Here is a 20,149-nt window from a genome sequence, read left to right on the forward strand (position 1 = left end):
CTTATTAGGTAACCTAAAAAATTCATATATAATTTTCTCTTTGGTTTTCAATTTTGTTTTATTTGAAAAAAAATAAAATTCTATACAAACATTCGTTATCTCCCTTAATGGTCCATCTCATTCCATAATTTCATTCAAATCTTCCATATATTTTCCTTTTCAACGTTTTCAAAAATAATAGATTATGTAGTTTTCAGAAATTTTAATAATGTGTAATTGTTATTTTATAACATGTTTTTTTTTTTTGTAATATTTTTTTGAGAAAAAATATTTTATTAATATTTGAGAAATACAAGAGTAAGTATGAGCATAGGTTGAAGTATAAATGTTATATGAGATGATGAAGATGAGCCAAAATTTTATACCCACTAAAGAAAAAAAGGATGTAAATGAGTATTGATTTTTACTTTAAAAATAAAGATAAATATAATCAAACTCACAATTATTTCATCTTAACTTTAAGGCTCTGTTTGGATTGGGGAGATGATGTGTGGAGATTTGAGGGAGTGAATGTATCAGGATGTGAGAGGAAAATGTGAAGAAAGGGAGAGTGTTTGGATTGAGGTATGTTAGGGTGGATGTGTGATAAAAGTTTATGCGAGTTTGTGAGTGATGTGATAGTTGTGAGAGAATTTTAATTTTTTTTAAAGGTGTAAAATGTTACTTTACAGGTTTACCCTTGCCTATTAAAAAAATTAATAATAAAATGAGTTGTTTTTGTTTAAAAATTAACAACTTTTCTTAGATTTAAAAGTTATAATTAGAAAAAAAATGTATTCAACAAATTAAATAAAAACAGAACTTCAAGTAATTTCTTTAAAATATTAAACATGTGCTATAAAATTGAAAAATAAATTAGATCTTGTATAAATAAATAAATAATATTTTTAATATTAAAAACCTTGTAGTAATGAAAAATAAAAAATACTACAACAACAAAAATATAATGTAATTAACAATAGAAAAAAAATCATAAAAAATTATAATCAAATAAATTATAACTCATAAACATAATAACTATACATAGAAATATATTAATATAAACACAACAACAAATTAAATAAAAACAGAACTTCAAATAATTTCTTTAAATATTAAACATATACTATAAAATTAGAAAATAAATCACATCTTATATAAATAGAAAATTAATATTTTTTAATATTAAAAGAATTACTATTTTATCACCATGGACCTTGGTCAAGAAAAACTTCACGGACCTTGTATGCCTTTTTAGAGAATATGCTTTTGCATGCATGGGTCATCTAAAAAGTATTGTGCCCATTAAACCAAATAAAACATAACATAAATACATATTTTAATATATCAATTATCTTTTCAGTTTCTAATGAATAATTTAAGTTATAATAAAATTATTTTAAGTGTTTAATTATCACTGCACTCTTTTGAGAAAAAACAATGGAACCAACATTATTTATATAATTTTAAATATTCAAACATGGAACCATAAAAACTCTTCATTTTAGGATTTCCTGAAACTCAGGTGAGTTGGAAACATCAAATGTATTTCTCCAAAACTCCATCAAAATTCAAATTTGAATATAAAATAATATAAGATACAAAGATATAAAATTTGGATAAGTGATGGATTGATTTTAGGAATTTTTTTATTAAATAAATTAAATATTTAGTATAAAATAAAATGAAAAATGTTTAGTATAACCTTTTGGCGATGCCTATGATCCAACCTGATGGCAAATTCATGGAGCTCTTCTTAGAATCATGTGAAAGATGGTGCGGAAGCCATAGATGTGTATGTGCAAGATCCTCCTAGGAGCTATGGTGATCTTGAAGGTGCATGATATGTATGGGATTAGGGAGGTTCGGTCAGCCTTATGGTAAGTGAGGAAGATGAAGATTAGAGCCTAGAAACTAGGTAGAAGCAAAACATGGCACAATGTTTGCAGCATAACTTTACTCACAATAATCTTGAAAAATACAAGAGATGGTCTTCCCTTTTATAGGCTAATGGGCCGTGAAAGCTAAGCTAATTACACATGAAATTGGAGCAAAATGAAATGCAAATGACAAGGCACATGGCACATGGCCGGTCATGTGTGCTAAGGTTCTAGAAAGTGCACAAATCTAGGGTAAATCACATATAAGACAAACTTGTGCTTTCTAACACTACCCTAATTACTAAGCCACCCCTAATGGGCCTCCATGTAACATATACAAGGTCTTCTCTCTTCCATCCGTGGCTAGGTCCATGTGGGTGTGAATATGCTTAGCCATTGACCTTGTAATAGGGCCTAGACGGTCTAGGCCTCCTCCTAGACGCTCCATGTGTAGCCTTCCCTCATCACGTCCTATACGCTCTCTCCTTGAGTCTAGACGCTCATCACGGTCTAGTCTTGGGTCTTGGCCTCCATGGTGAGGTGTGCTTGGCCCTCCTCCATCACAACCCAGGTAATATTTTCAGTGTTAATTAGACATAGTATATTCTTTTCTTTAAACAAAACTAAATCCAACTACATTTAATAAAATATCTGATTAGAACTTGAAAAATAGGTATCACCTGATTTACTCTAATAACTAATATATAAATGGAAGATTTTATTTAACTATTTTTTTTTACACTGGTTTATCATTATTTACATAATTTATATTTTATAAAATAATAAACAAACTTAAAACTTCCTTAAAATTTATGATGATTTGTTTCTTCATTTTAAATATTATATATATATATATATATATATATATATTTATATATATAAATATTTATTTATATATATATATATATATATATATTTAAACATTGTACAATAAAAAAATTTAAATACTAATACATTCAAATGAAGTATTGTGATACATTCAAATGAGGGTAAATTTGGAAATAAGGGATGCTGACACGGCTTCCCTCTATATCTCTTCATTTTAAGAGGAGAGGATATTTACTGTTAACAGGTATATCCTCTTCTTCTATTTCCCACACAATCCTAGATCCAAATAGCTTATATCCCCTCACTTCTTTGCCTGTGAACAGTACATCCATAGAAGCAAACAGGGGATAAGGATGTGTTTGGATTGGGGAGGGGATGTGTGAGGATTTGAAGGAGGGGATGTGTGGAGATGTGAGAGGAAAGTGTGAAGAAAGTGAGAGTGTTTGGATTGATGTATGTTAGAGTGGATGTGTAAGGAAAATTTATGAGAGATTGTGAGTGATGCGATGATTGTGAGAGAATTTTAATTTTTTTAAAATTGTTAAATGTTACTTTACAAATTTATCCTTGCCTATTAAAAATTTGTAATAATGAAATGAGTCATTTTTTGTTTAAAAATAAACAACTTTCACATATTTCGTAGATTTAAAAATTAAAATTAGAAAATAAATATATATTAAATATAAATATATATAATTTAAAAATCATAATTAGAAAAAATTATATTCAACAAATTAAATAAAAACAAAACTTCAAGTAATTTCTAAATATTAAACATGCATTATAAAATTAAAAAATAAATTAGAAAATAAATTAGATCTTATATAAATAAAAAATAATATTTTTTATTATTAAAAATCTTATAGTAATGAGAAATATAAAAGAATACTAAAAAATATAACGCAATTAACAATAGAAAATAATTTCATAAAAATTATTATAAAAAAATACTAACTCATAAACATAATAATTATAAAAAAAATATATTAATATAAACGCAGGCAACAAATTAAATAAAAAGATAACTTCAAATAATTTCTTAAATAATAAATATATATTATAAAATTAGAAAATAAATCACAGTGTATATAAATAAATAAAAATACTATTTTTTAATATTAAAAACTTTTGTAGATGAATGAGGGTAAATTTGAAAATAACACATGCTGATGTGACTTTTACTCTACATCTCTCTTCATTTTGAGGGGAGAAGATATTTACTCTTCACAGGTATGTCCTCTCCTCCTCTTCCCTGCAAAACTCTGGATCCAAACAACTGATATCCTCTCATTTCTTTCCTTCTAAATAGTACATCCATAGAAGTAAACAAAACTAAATAAACTTCAAAAGTTCTAGAATTTGATGATGATATTTATGCCAAACATTATATAAGAGTAATTTTATTGAGGATTTGTCTCTATTAATCATACTAAGAATATTATTAATTTCTAGTTTTACAAATTATTATTGAAATGAATTAATGAGGCATTAATTATTGAAAAAATTATTATGTATTATTTTTTTAAATAGTTATTTTGACACAAATTAAAATATCATATCACCAAAGAGTATTTTTTTTAAGTATTTTAAAATGTTATTTGACTAAAATAAATTTATTTAATTTATTAAGGCTTTGTTTGGATGGCAGAGGGAGACAAAAATAAAAGAAAAGAAGAGAAAGCTTGTGAAAATATTTGATTTGGTTGGATTGAAAAGAAGAATGAAAAGTGAGAAGAAAATTTGTAGTTGATTTGGTTGATGTAATAATAAATTTTTATATTAGTATATTTGTAGAAAATAATTTTTTAAATATTTTGATATGAAAAATAATTTAAAAAATATAATTAAAATAAGTTTTAAATTAAAATAAAAAAATTATTATAATTTGTAATAAACAATAAAGTTGGATTTTAAAATAAGAATGTATTAAAATAAATTAGTTTAAAAAAATAAAAATTAATTAATTTTATTAGTTTTATTAGTTTTATTAGTTTTATAATTTTATATTTATTTTAATTAAAATATTAAATCAAATTATTTAATATTCAATATTTTTATTTTATTATAATATATAATATACATTAATAAAAACTTAATAATAAATTATTAGTAAAAGTAATTATTATACTTTTTATTCAATCAATTATATTATTAATATTTATTATTATTTAATAATTATGCAAAATAAACACAATCAATTATATATAAACTTTACTCGTAAATCCGTTTTATTTTGAGAATAAATTACTATAACAGAAATTAATCTTCACAAGTTCTGTAATTTGATATCTCGTAGTTCGCACTTTCTACCCTTTTATCTGATTTCTGAGTTTGCGTGTTCATAAACAAACATATCCTAAGTGAAGAAAAAAAAAATACATTGAGCTTAACAGTAGGAAATAAATGAAAATTGTTTCTTTTACAAAAAAAATCAATGTTACACCTACACTTCAATAAATATTAATATTTTAAGTATTTATAATTTTTTTAATTTTAAAGATTATTTTCATCTCTAATCGATGTGGGATCTCCAATACATTATGACAAGGGTGACCTGATAAGGTCAACAAACACTCGCTAGGATATACTCAAAATAGTTCTAATATCATATTACGGAGTGAACTTTAAGCCTAACTCAACCTCATAAAACCGATTTATAGAGTTGAGGTTTGAACCCTCATAAATACAATAAAATGTTCTATCTCTAGTCGATATGAAATCTCCAACAAAATTTATTTTAACATTTTATATTTTTATTAAGGAGATTTTTTTAAAACTTTTATTATCACCCAAATAAATTGATGGAAAAGTAGGAGTCCAACGTACTTTTTCAGTAATCGAAAACTGGAAAGACGAGCTTGGACCACTGGTAGTCGTAGGTTTGATGGAGTGATTGCTCTATTTTTTTCTCTTGGCTCATTAATCATTGGTGAGATTCATTGATAGACGTAGGTGCGTGCACTTGAGTGTCCATAAAAACACTGCTGAAATGCTCTGAATTATGAATTTACGTATAAAAAAAGTAACCCAAAGCTAAGAAGAGAGTGTCCAAAAACTTTTACGTGCCTTCTTCTCAAGACGCTACAGATGCATGCCCCTTATAGGGAAGTGGGAAATCTGATCAAACTCAACTCTTCAAAAACTCTCCAATTCATTTCATTAACACAAAATAAGCTAGGGCATCGTACTCCAAACTTCCTAACACAAAACATGCAATATTAATGCTCTCCAACAACCTAGTTTATTCATCCAATTCTTCATAATTATGAAATGAAACAACACCTAATGATGCCAACATTTTGTCTGCTACGAAAGAAAGATTTCCCCTGCAATGGTTCTCTATCACTCCACATTATGCTTAACCAAATTCTACAAATGAATATACAGTTAATAGAATAAAAAAAGTAAATCAAATAATAGTTATAATATTACTGTTATTTTTATCAATTTAATATGATTTAATAATTTTGATTACAATATATTGGATTTCAATTTTGACCATCCGATTGGGTTAAATTGTATTCAATTCAATTTCATCCGATCATAAAGAAGCCTTAACTTAAAATGGTAGGATTAAATAAAAGGTGGAATCTATTTAAAAAAAATTTACAAATTTAGGCAAATCGTGTCATATGCACAAATTGTCCTAATTTGGCACGACTTCTGCCTTGTCATACAATCCTGTCATTACTTCTCAAGCTATTTATTTTGCAAATTTACAACAATAACTCTATTTATTTTCCAAATACAATAAATATTCATTTGTCTATTTATTTCCAAATTCAATAACATTTTTCTTCATTTTTTAATTAATCAAATAATCAAGTTATTGTATTACATTACCGTAAAACATGATTCATACAAGATTATCCAATTTTTTGTTTCTTAAAACTAACACTCTTAGAAAATTATGTATCAAATTAATTTTTAACATTACATAACTTACTACCCAATATATAAACAATAAAATTAAAAACAATATATGATGTGGCAGAAGTCGTGCCAAGTTGGCACAACTTCAATATGACATGACAGAGTCGTGTCTAATTGGGACGATTTGTGCATATAAAGTCGTGCCGAATTGGCACGACTTGTCTAAATTTGTAATTTTTTTAAACGGACCCCATTTTGGTAAAAAGCAAAAAAATAACCTCATGATGGTCAAAAACCCTTATTTGTGAAGTCTAACCTAGTTACTTTAACCCATATCCTGATGATGGTGTAGTTGATTAATTTTTATTAAAGCCAATATACACATGCCTAAAATATTAGTGAATGGTGAGAAGCATGAACATTATGTGGGATACCTGACACAATGAACAAGTAATTGTTTAGATAATAGGAGAATATTGTAGAACAAAAACGTTTTGTTAATCCCCTCTGCACCATGACACACATTTGAAGTTGTTAATGTGGCAAAAAATATAACGTGGCAAGGGCAATTTTGTAACAATAATGATTTCAGAAGCACGTTGGAGACTGCTTCTCTCAACTCTTGTCCACCACCACCGAGGACTCCTCTGGTAACGCTCATCTCCATATTCTGGCTCTGTCGCCTCCTCGATGAGTTACTCCGCTGCGAGGTCAAGTTGAAAGTTGTTGTTCTCACGGGTCACGACCCCTCCCAGATTGTAGATTGTCAAGCGAGATCGTTGTCGCGCTCGACGTGACGGCGCACCGGGAACAACTCTGCCTCTAACAGCAAGGACGCGATCACTGTCGTGGACGATGGCGCGGAACTGGTCGACGTCGAAACAGATCACACTACTCTTAGAACACTGTCATTTGATGATTCGACTATCGGAAGACCCTTTGTCGCGGGGATCAAAGGCGAAACTCTGAATTTGAATTTGGGTCATATATTACATTGGTTATTACTAAGAACCGTTGTAATATAACTCGCGCGATTACAATCTTACTCCAGTACGTCATTGTCACGTCTACTGCGTCAAATATGTGTTAGTGTTAGGATCTCACTATTTCAGGATGTTAGAGAGTATTATGTGTAGATTTTGATTGCATGTTAGATAGGAATGTGGATATTTTGTTGGAGGGGAGGAGTGATTGGTGGAAGAATTGAATGGAGTGCAGATTGGGAAGAGTATTGGTGAAAAACATAAATAATAGAATAGAAGTGGGTAAAGGAGACGTGGAAGGTTATGGTTGGTGTTTCAAAAATGAAGGACACAAAGGTGTTCCATTGGACATTCACAACCCAAATCTGCACCGCAGCACAACAGAGAGAGCAATGAGGGACCCATTTTGGCAATTAAAAGAGAAGGAGTGAGAGATCGAGAGAGAGAGAGGTTTCAACCTTCGCACCAACATCCAGGCTGCACACTCCTTACTACTTCCATCTTCTCTTCATGGCCATATCTGATGTGGTGGCAAGGAACCTCACCACCATTTTCCTCGCTCTCATGGCGTCTTTTCAGGCCTATGCCTTTGTCTGCGGCCGCAGCTTCAACGGCGGTTATGTCGTCATCGTCTCCACCGCCGCTGTCATTCTCATCCTCCTCACCACGCTCACGTGGGACGTCTCGCGCAAAGCCACCTGTGCCTTTCACCGCGACCACGGTGACAGCCGGGAGGTCTGCAAGGGAGGTATCTGCTGGCACGGCGTGGCGCCCCGATCGCCAGCTTCTCAGGTCCGTCTCAGAATTCCTCGTCAGCTTCCCTTAGCCCCTTTGTAATTCTAATCATCATAATAACACCTTTCTTTTACTTAATAAATATATAATCCTCATCCTCATCACAATTTCGTAAAGATAATTGGTGCCAAAACGTTTCTTTTAATTTATCTTCTTCTCCCTGTTTGTAACTTATACAAAGTGTGTGTTCTGCTTCTAATTCGGACTCATTTGTATATACACCCGTGCCAGTTTATTCCTTGTAATTTCATGTGCTAAATTAGTGGTTATGGGGAATTTGTCTAAACAAGTGACTGATTATGATTTTTATTTAGGTAAAAAATGTTTTCCTATGATCTCTGCTTTCACGCTCAAAATGAATTCTCGAACACCAAATGTTATTCAAGTAATATATGATAAGAAGAGAAAAGATAGAAAAATAAACATTAACGGAGTTTATATAATCATAATATATAAATGAGAAGGCATGGGCATGTAGGTCGCTGAGCAAATGCAGATTGTGTGTTGTCTCTGCAGAGCATAAATTATGGGCATTGATCACATTGTCTCACTCTGTTAACTTCCTCTGCAACAACTGATGAACGGTCCAGATTATGTAGCACAGGCACTGCGGAGGAAAATCGAAGTTGGTCACTCAGTGTCAAACCTAGTCGAGAGAAAGCCTAATAAGCATGGTTTGGTGTGTATTGAGATGAGACTCGTAAAGTTCTCTTAAATTAAATGGCGTATGCGTATAGGATATACATATTGGTGTCGATATTCGTATGACACTTATCGGTGAAGTGTTTAATTTTAAAATTATTTGTTGAATTTCTAAAAATTCTAACATGATTCTAACATAATTTTAAAAAATATAAATACAATAATTTTTAAAAAAATATAAATTTATTATATAAATTTTTATTATGATTATAAAAATAAGTAATAAATTCTTTTGAAACAATCATGAAAAACATCTCATACTTTAAAAAAAAAATCTATAATACACTTGTACACATAAATATTTATTGTCAATTTATAATTATATAATATATATAGATCCGTATCCCCGTGTTCTACATTTTAGATATTATACATACTTTCGTGTTCGTATTCGTGTCTTTATTGTGTTAGTTTCCATATCCTTTTATGTGGTTTGAGGTTGGCTTGCAAACCATTTGTCTCATTGAGTACTAGAATGGTAAGATTTTATGAAAAAGAGTATGAATAATGGTTATAATAAGAATTTATATAAGAATGATTATGTTTGATAGAAATGGTGAGTGGTGGTAAGGGAGGGCATGGATATTTGAGGGGTGAGGTGGAAGAAGGGACCAGCATGAAGTTGAAATGAAGCAGAGCAGAGGAGCATGGTGGGTTAGTTGGTCCATGTTAGGGCTTTGGGGTCATTTCTTTTTCTGTTAGTTAATATTAAATAGAGTGTGGACTACAAAGTCCAGTGTCAGCTAAGTTAGGTGTGGAGAATTGATTAGAGTCAGAATACATATCCCTTTTATGTGAGATACCAACATCATTCTTATCAACTAAGGTCACTTTTGTTGCCACCCATGTAGCCCCTTCACTGTCCCACCCCCTTACATGCATACATCAATAAATTAATTTTAACCACGTCAAATTGGTTTCAAATATTTCACATCTAATAAGAAGACCAAATGTAAACGTAAAAATGTGCAAAATTTTAAATAAACTATTATTTATATAATATGCTTCACTTTTTATTCATCTCCATGAAGCAACTAACAACAAAATTAGCAATGGATGGAGAGACTAAGTTTACTGTTTACGGAATAGAAAATAAAAGAAAGGAACTGGTTTGATGCAGAGAAAAAAAAAACAGAAAATGCAGATATTGAAGTTTGTAACCTGAGCTAAAATGTGAAGAAGGATAAAAAGATAATTCAACGCAATAATTATGTCTGTAATATGGTTCAACAATAACTAAAAAATGATGTTATTAATAATAAATAAAACATTTTTCCTCTATTTTTTTTTATCTAAATAATCTTCTCTTTACTTCTTTTTTTTTTTAATATTTTTCTCATCGGCTCTCTTTATTTGTTTCCATTTAATCAAACGGTGCCTTAGGCATAGGGAGTTGTAAGTTTGAGTTTAACGAAACTTCGAATACAGTCCTGCAATGATTTTTTTTAAAGTATTGTGAAGGTTAGAATTTATAGTCCTAGAGTTTTTTTTTTATATAAAAATTTTTATGTTAAATATTATTATGCTACTTATATCTCAGTTAATAAATAATAACAAATCATTTACGATTATATAAAAAAAATATTATTAAAAAAATACGAAAAAGAAAAAATAAAATATGCCTCAAACTATTAACTTTTTTTATAAAAATCAACTATTGATACTACAAAAGAATATATATATATATATATATATATATATATATATATATATATATATAATTTAAAATTTAATAGAAATTAAAAAATTGACGATTTAACTAATATTATTAGTATTTGAAGTTTTTTTTTTTCATTTTAAAAGAGTCAAATTCAGTCACTTATATTAATAACTTTTCATATGAATTACTTATAAGAAGAGAAGGTCTTATAAAACTGTTTTATAAAATATTAGTTTAATTTAAGTAAGCTTCATTGCGTTATATTATTTTTAAGAATATTTTACAAGTTTTATTCTAACTATAGATTCTTATAATGCTCACGTTCTTATAATTTTTAGTAATACTTTTACTTTTTATCATTTTAAAAATGAATTAAATTATTATAATTCTTAAAAATTAATGTATTATACGACATTGAGGTTTTTAATTTAAAGTTTTTGCCATAATACACCATCATATTTCAATATGATTTTTTATAAAATATAAGAAAATATCTAAGGAGATAATCTAGTAGCATGTTTACTTAAAACATTCTTAAACTCAAGAATGCATCAAATATGAGAAACAAGTGATTTGGTTACTGATCGTAATTTTAAGAAAATGTTCTCTCGTGCTCTTTTGCTATTAATGTTTTTCTGAAGCGTAGTAACTATGAAGCTCGGACACTTCTCTTAAATAGCGTGTCAGTGTCTTATGATACCTGTAGGACACGTATCCGTGAAGTGTCCAATTCAAAAAGTATTTATTAGATTTCTGACAATTATAGTATGGTTCTATAACAATTTTATAAAGGAAAAATACATTAATTTTTTAAAATTCAAACTTTATTGTATAAATTGTTATTATGATTATAAAAATAAGAAACAAATTTTTGTGAACCAGTTATGAAAATATTTTTCTACTCCAAAAAATAATCTTTATTATCAATTTATATAATTCATAATTATATAATATAAATATTTGTGTCTCTATATCTTACATTTTAGAGAGATTTTACGTTTCATGTTCGTGTCATAAACAGTAAAAAGTAACTGAACCCAAGTTTTTTCATTCACCCTGTTTCCAAACTACGGTGGATCCAGATAGAATATAAAAAAACAAGGGCGTTGAATAATTTAGGATGTGATAAATCAAAATTCGAATTCTTGTTCATGAAAGTGTCCATATTTAATGCAAGATTAAGATAGAATTGCTTCTAAATGAGGATATTCGTACAAAAAAAAAATTAAAACAAACACGTTAATTGTATCGTTGAGTTAAAGACCACTTGTCTAAAACATAAATACATCACTCACTAACCCACCAGTGAAACCACTTGAGAAGGACGACATTTTAAATGCTAATTATATATAATTTTAAACAAAATTAAATATATATTTAGTCCTCTAAATTTAAAATAAATTTATTTTAATCTCTGTTAAAATTTCACTTGTATGAACACTAAATCACTCAATCACGTGTTCCAACGTATGAAGTTTTGCTTGAATAAAGAGATTAAAACTATTTGTTTTCAAATTAAAGAAACTAGAAAGAATTTGAAGAACCAAAATCAAACCTAATTCAAATTGAAGGAAGCAAAATACCTGTTTTTTTCATTTAAATTGAGTGGTACATATACCAATATCGAAATTTGAAAATGTAAGAATAGGTTCACAACGCCTGAACATGGCTTAATTAACTGACACCAGCACCAGTTAATATTGTACCTTGCTCTTACATACACAATGAATTGGCAAGGAGAGAGGGTTGAATAGACTCGTTTCAAAATTCAAACAGACTAAGTTAATCAATCTGCAACAAAATTGTCATTGAAGATAAAAACAAAAGGCGAAAAATAGACTTCAAAGTGAAACCAATTAACCTTAGTTGTCGAGTAGAAGAGGACTCGCCATGAATGGGCGTATAACAATAAACTCAAAATGCAACAGAATTAATAAAGTAGTAAACAGAAAAATATTGACTAGGGTTTTCTAGGTCGGTGATTTCATCCTTTCCTTTTTTTGCAGGTTATTAACTTCATAATGAAAACTAGCCAAATAGTGGTAACATAATAAAGCACCACCCAGACAATGAGACATGATACTATGCCTATAAATTTCTTTGCAATACGAAAGAAAAAATACAGCTAAACGCACCAAGACTTTCTGTGCTTTGTAATGCCTTTCTATGAAGCTATATAGTAAAGGATAAACAACGGAAGAGAAAAGAAAAAATAACAATAAGAAAACCCAATTTCTGCCCCTTTAACCATCAATAGTTTGAATCATACTACATCCATCTTCCCCCAGCATTTATTGAATTTGAGATCTTCAGTCAGTAAAGGATGCCAGTGCTCTTGAGGATAATTTCGGGTAATAAAGCATTAATTGGAAAGGTGTGTGTTTATGAACAATTCAGAAGAGATGTAATAGGCTACTTCCATGGAGGTTGCGAATGTTTGTAGCTATATGGGTAGGGTTCCCAACCACTGTCTGGTTCCTTTCGTTTCCCACCAACCCCTGAACTTGAGGGTTGCGGCATGGTTCTTACTTGCTCCTCCACAGCCCTTCCCTGACCAGGAAAGAAAAATTGCCTTGCTGCTAATGTGTCTCTATTCCCACCCTCAGTCATGAACCCAGAGTTCAGGTCAAAGTTAGGACGTACAGGTCCAAATCCATTCAGACCGAGTTGGGTACCTGTCATGTTCATAAAGAATGGTGGTGGCTGAGAGTAAGATGATGGAAGTATATTTAATGAAGGTCCACCCACTTGAGGGACAGCTGGAGATCCTCTTGAGTCCACCATATATGGAATTGTGCCACCTGACCCGTACATGGCTGATGGAAAAGGCATTGTGGGTGCTGCTGATGCTGATGGCACTCCATTATACCCAAAACCAGATGATGGATTAAAGGATACTGCAGGGGCCATCCCTATAATGCCACCTGCTCTTGGCATTGTAAGATCTATTGCAGGTTCAACAGCCTTTCCATTCGGAAAAAACGATTGAGGAACACGTTCTTTTTTACCAACTTCTACCTTGGCGCCCAAAAGAGAGATAACAGGAGCATCTAGTGATTTAGAACAATCATATCCATTGATAATATGAGAAGACTTACCGTGCCCCAGGTCTACCAAATCAGTTTGAAGGCATGGCCTGTCATTCAAATCAATGTTTCTAACATATGGCTGCATTGATGACGACGACGATGTAGGTGATGGGCTCCAATAGCCATTTCTTCCAAGAAAGAGTTGTCCATCCATCCTGTGATCTGAAGGTTGGATGTGAACATCATCACCCGTACTGTTCAAATCAAATCCAAGCATGCTTGATCTTTTAGAACTAAATTCAACTGTTGATTGCCCAGAAAGCCCACCTGAAGATTCAGCAACAGGTTCTGCATTCCCTTCTTCACCCTCAGCTACGTTTAGATCAAAATCAAGCCAATCCTGCCTCTGCCTCTGCCTGGAAGTGTCAGAGTTCATATCCACAGAAAGATTTCTCTCACTATCACAATATTTACGGGGAGATGCAGGCCGAAAGGCACTGGTGGCAGCTGATCCTTTCCAACCAAGTGTTCCCTCAAACTGCAAAGGGGCACCAGGTAACCCAGGAGTTGGCGTAGGCCTTGAAGCAGATACAACAGGTATTGGGGTCGATGTAGTATTTAAACAAACATCCATATCGTCAAAACCAACTTCGTTGAGATCAAAGCCACAAGGACGTTTTTCTGAATTACCTTCTGAATCTTGAACCACTTCAGTCACCTCCAAGCACACCACATCAGGTCTGCATTCAGGCTCTGCCTCAGTGTTGTCAGTAGCAAGACTGTGTCTCGAGGAAACCTCCTCAGGTGGGACAGGAGTGAGCACATCCTCTTTTCTTACAGAATCTGGACTGCATGGTTGCCTGATTCTGCCATATGAGATTTTTTCGGAAGAACTGCTGACTTCTCTATTAACTTCCTGAGCAACTTGTCGAGCGAATTCTAAAGGATCCACAATGCCACAGTCAAGTTCATTGCCGGAACCTCTGTTGTCAACAATGTTAGACCTTCTGAAATCTATTTCAGGTTTACTAGAATCAGAACCAATAGATGTAACATCTTTGTTGTTATAAATATGACCCTTGCCTTCCTTTGATGGTGTGACAGATCCTGCTCCACAGACAGACATATCTGGCACCTCAGTCTTTCCCAAGTTACTGTCACTGACTGATGTATCCTGCAATGCATTAGAACAGTCTTTATCATTTTCTGCAGCTCTGAAAACTTGTGTAAAGCTAGTTACAGTTCTGACATCATCTTCCCCAGTCCTCCTATCAGATGAAGGTGTCCTTATACAAGTAGAAATAGGCAAGTTATGACAAACATCTTCCTCATTGTGTTCCACATTTCGCTCCAAAGCTGGTCCCTTAACAGATTCTGGTGCTTTTGCTTCACTGCAAACAATCGAAACAGACTCCAGCTCTGGCTCAGAGGACACAGAACAGATCTCCGGTGCTCCAAATTTTTCTGGAGGGTCATTAACGTTTTGCTCTTGCTTTTCCCTTTTAGCCAAGTCAATTAACTGAACCATATCTGACTGTCCTTCAAAGCTGCCTTGATTATGAAGGGAAAAGTTAGAGGTCGCAACCGAAGTGGTCTCATCTGCAGGGCATAAAGGCAGTTCTACTTGAGCAGAAGAAGGAACACCGTCAACATGGTTTACTGATCCCTCTTTGACGTCATCACATTCCAAGCTAGAGGATGAATGACACACATTAGCAGAACTATGTACCGGCAAATTATCTGAGCTTTTCAATAGAGAATTTACAGTTCCATTTAGTTCTGATGCATTATCATTATCATTGCCAGCTTCATTCACAGCAGATGGCTGGCCTTCGTCCCTGACAATCTCATTGCTTGCATTGTCAGCCTTAGCAAGCTCCACATCATGAGATTCAGTATCAGCATTTTCAGCTCCCTTCCAGCTGTCAAACAATGTCCTTGCTCTATCCTGAACCTTAGTGCTATGATGGCCAAGAAGGTTACTTACAGTGATGCGAATTCCAGAGGACATTGACTTCTCACGGTCTAGATGAAGCTTTTCAACTGCACGTAACAATGTGGTAATTGATTCCTCGACAAAGCTGTCTTTTGCATCAACCTCAAATTTTTGGGTATCCTTTAACCATCTGTTGATGAAGCAAAGTCCATCCAATTGAATAAATTGATCAAGGCAATCTTTATTCTCTGTAGCAGCAATAGTGCTTGCAACAGCAGCCCACTGCCTTATCGCATCAGCAGAATTTTTAACCTCACAACTTTTCTCTTTCTGCATCACCGAGACCAGCTCCTGCACCCGAGAAGGTGCTGTGAGCCCGTCTTTCATCTCAGTCAAGGTAAAGAAATCTTCAAGAGTCATACTGCTTCACATAATCTTTCTCAGAGCGTCAAGGTCATTCTTTTGGGGTGCCAAAACTGTTCCTCCCATTAAGAATTTCAATAGAATTTCTGGTAAAAAATAAGTTCACGAGAATCCACTGCAAAAACAAAAACAGAGAAAATATTCATTTTGGGGACAGTATTCTGATATTTCAAGACATAAGATCATTAGAAACAGATCACAAACAAATTAGGCCCCAAGTTTACCATAGCATTTAGTAAAATAATAAATACACCCGACATTTTACAGTCTCGAAACTAATTTTGCAACTGAATTTATTGATAGTGCATTTCATAGATTTTAGATCATAAATAAAAGAAACGACAGTTCCATAGAAGGTAAGATATGTCATAACTGATTTGTTTATGAAAATACCCTTAATTTAAATATCCAAATGAATATCACAGGAATAACAAGTTACAAGTAAAAGAATCGCTTCATATACCATAGCAGTAATCATTATAGTTTTTAATTTCCTCAAGAAAAATATAAGCAGCACTTTTCAATCTAAGGACCGACTTGAGAGGCACAAGCTTGTGCTATAACAAAATGTCAGCTGCAGCACGCTGACATACACACCAGAAGAAATTGAATGTAACTTTTTACAACTCATCTAAACCTAAAGTAGTCTTCATAATTAATGCTTGATACAATGATGATTCGCAGCCACACTGATCACTTCCTAAATCAATGCTTAATACGCATATACAACATCAACTTCAAGAATTATTACTATAGTAAAACATAAAACACGCATTATACTGTATTCGATTTTTTTGAACAAAATCTTTTACGCTTAAGTAGAGATTTTTTAAAATCAGCCGAGGGTTGGGTAGAGATAATGGTTTTCTGAAAACCAAACAAAACTGATAGAAATCACTATCAAACAGGGGACAGATAAAGGCATTGCAATTGAATAAATTAAGCCCTGTGTTGAGGATTCAAAATTTTAAAAAAAAAAGCAAAATGTAAATGAGATTACCAGTCGCTCTGACGGCTGCTACCAAGCTGCAACTATCAAATAAACTGAATTGTAACCTTCCAATAACGATCAGCGAACAGATGTTACTCAATCCCTGAAACGCCCAATTAAGAAATAAAATCAGAATCCCACACACAAAAATGCAGGCAAATTAAATACAGAACGCACAAATTAATGATTACGCATGAACCCAACAAGCACACAGCAGAATACTAATCCTTAATTTCCAACAGCAGTACCTGATTTTATTTTATTTTTTAAAAAACAGACACAGTATCCAAAACCCTAAAAAATGATATAAGCCATAGAAAAACCCTAAAAGAAAAAAACAACACTCTAAAGCTTCCTCGCCCAAACTGACTTGTATGAAAATGGATGAATCCAAGAGCGGATAGGCAGCGTATGAGAGTTAAAACGCGGGCAGACCTTTACAAAGGGGGAAGGAATTAAGAGAAAAAAGGGGAAAAGAAGTGAGAGGGAGAAAGAAAGAGAATGAGAACCTGGGAGAGTGAAATGAAAACCCTAAAGGTTCAAAGGAGTGGCAGCTTTCACCAATTCATGAATGTTGAAAGAGAAAGAGAGAGAGAAAGAGAGAGAGAGGTTGGCGTTGTGTTACGTTTTTATGGTGGTGCCTGGGTTGGGTTGTTGCTGTGTTAAGAAACTAAAAGTGAGGGTATGTGTGTGTGTTTGTTTGTTATTGAAAGCACACAAGCACAGGTGAGAAGAGAATAAGAGGAAACGTTTTTCGTTGTTGGGATTTTTTATTTGGTTTTTGTTTCACAGATTTCTGAAATTTCTGGTCGATTTTAGTTCGTAGGTTGGGCATCAACACGTGCGACGCCAGAGGCTGTTCCGGGTTGATGGGGCCACTCCCCACCACAGCGCAACACTCATGCCATCCTCTTCAAATTCTTTCAATACTTTCTGGGTTCCCACTCCACACTCCGACCCGTACCACCTTTATTTCCTTCTGACCCGACCCAACTCATATATCATCTTATGTCCCGACCCGACCTGACCCGACCCGTCTTAATTACCCCAACCAAATTACAAATCTAATCATCGCATCCTCTCTCTCTGTTCATATACCACGATTTTTGGAAATTACAGATATCGAAAATTAAATAAAAATTATAATCTTTATCATTTTTTAGTTACTCAAATTTGGAATAAATCTGGCTTCCTAACTTAATTTTAAAAATATTTCCTTTATTCAGATTTAAAAAAATTATGGATGTTGAAACAGTTTTAAAAAAAATCATTTTAGTGAGATTAATAATTTACTAAAATCATAATTATATTTCAATCGAATCTTAAATTGACAAATTAGTTAAAATAGACACATGTGAACTATCCCAATCACTATTTGTTGGTTATATTATTCATTTGCAATCATTTAAGTAATCTAAGATTATGTTGATGAACAAAGTGAAATAGAAATGTCAAATAATTGTTAATTACTGAAAAGAAGAAAAAAAATGAAAAAGAAAAAATGATCGGGTTTTGAAAATCCAGTGAAATGTCCTTGGTTCTGTTGCATCTTCTATTCTGCTATGGCCATCCCTTTTGTCTGGCAATTTATGATCCTAGTGTCAGTATTTATATTTCAATCGAAACTTAAATCACAATAATAAATAATGATTATTTATTGATTGATTGATTTTCTATATTTGAAAAGAATAATATTGATTTTTCAAAATACGTATCTTCCAATGCTTCCACATTCATGCGTAATTAAATTAAAACTGATCCCCTTAAATATTTGTTCAAAATAAATAAGGTAAATCAATATAAAATTAATGAGACAGTAATTATTATATTTGAATTCTGGTAATATTCTCTCTTTTCTTTGTTTTTTCTCTTTAATTAAGAGATTTAATTAATGACTAGTCGATCTTCAAACAAAAGGATTTATACTAACTGAATATTTTTAATTCTTTAGAAAACCTTATACAGATTTGGAAAAAAAACCACTTATCTAAAAGGTAAATTAGAACTTTAAATCTACGTAAAAAAAAATATTTATAGAATCTGAATTTAATGAGTGAATTATTAAATCGTACAATATAACATTTTCATGACAATTATGTATACCAAATTTAAATAAATAAGAAATTGATAGATATATGGTTTGACTTTAATCTATTATAACAATAATTGAATGATTGTACATATAATCCATTAATGAAATAATTTATTTTTTACAATGTTCTCAATTCACTTTTTATGCATTATATAAAAAATTATAGTTAAAAAATACTTGCATTTTAAAAAATATACTATATCTTAATGAATTTACTGTATTTTGAACATGTTTTTAAATTATATCCAAATTCTAAATTTGGTTTTCTTTTTAAAATTTGTTAATTCAATAACAATAATAAAAAAATATGTTTAATAAGTATAGTTTTATATATTTTATGTTTAAAAATTTATGTTCCAGTGCGTGCAATATAGGTCTAATATACATTTAATATAATAACATTCATTCGAAATTGAGATTAATAATAATATTATATTATACGTAAAATATATTATAAAGTAAAAAAATTAAAAACAAAATTAGACCTATGTAAATTTTACCATGTGATATATTTTACTAACCTTAAATATTAGAATTTGAATATTGTATTACACTAATGAATACACCTCCAGATATACTAGACCCATTTTTATTGAAAATATATTCTTTATAACTTAAGAATGTAGCTTCATTAGTCTTTGAATAAAAATTCACCCCGAAAACAAAAGCATTTACAGCAAAAATCTCAAAGTGAAAAGTATTTGGTTTTCTAGTTAAAAAAACTCATATGATATATTTTTTAATAAGTATCATTAAAACTTTATTCAAAACATAGCAACTTGCGAGTTGCATGAAAAAAATATGCAGATAAAAAAAATTATTCAAACTTGTATTTGTTAATTCTTTTAAAGATGTTTTTTCCTTTTAATAAAACCATTGTGACACTTTAACGGTTAGAAATTTATGAGAAATATGATTTTATTCATAATTTTTTTTAACTATTCATTTTAAAATATATCATCATATCATGATTAGTTT

At 31.3% G+C, this 20,149-nt stretch overlaps 1 protein-coding gene and 1 long non-coding RNA gene across 4 annotated transcripts; one reads left to right on the top strand and one right to left on the bottom strand.

Moving 5' to 3' along the window:
- The first annotated feature begins 7,967 nt into the window (after positions 1 to 7,967).
- Positions 7,968 to 9,158, top strand: LOC137822706 (uncharacterized). Its single transcript, XR_011082969.1, has 2 exons — positions 7,968 to 8,335; positions 8,855 to 9,158. It is a non-coding gene; the product is annotated as an uncharacterized lncRNA (long non-coding RNA).
- Positions 9,159 to 12,770: 3,612 nt separating this feature from the next.
- On the bottom strand, positions 12,771 to 18,028 carry LOC137820388 (uncharacterized). Of its 3 annotated transcripts, none has more exons than XM_068624457.1 (3): positions 17,257 to 18,028; positions 17,089 to 17,182; positions 12,771 to 16,203 (listed from the first exon to the last, which is right to left on the bottom strand). In XM_068624457.1, the coding sequence occupies exon 3, from the start codon at positions 16,083 to 16,085 to the stop codon at positions 13,113 to 13,115; it is 2,973 nt and encodes a 990-aa protein (XP_068480558.1). In that variant the 5' UTR covers positions 16,086 to 16,203; positions 17,089 to 17,182; positions 17,257 to 18,028; the 3' UTR covers positions 12,771 to 13,112. The 3 variants fall into 3 exon arrangements, with proteins under 3 accessions (XP_068480558.1, XP_068480557.1, XP_068480560.1); XM_068624456.1 differs by having other exon boundaries at positions 17,589 to 18,023; XM_068624459.1 differs by having other exon boundaries at positions 17,328 to 18,022.
- Between the last annotated feature and the right edge of the window lie 2,121 nt (positions 18,029 to 20,149).

The sequence above is a fragment of the Phaseolus vulgaris genome, chromosome 9 (assembly GCF_000499845.2).
Source record: "Phaseolus vulgaris cultivar G19833 chromosome 9, P. vulgaris v2.0, whole genome shotgun sequence".
NCBI classification, from domain to species: Eukaryota; Viridiplantae; Streptophyta; class Magnoliopsida; order Fabales; family Fabaceae; genus Phaseolus; species Phaseolus vulgaris.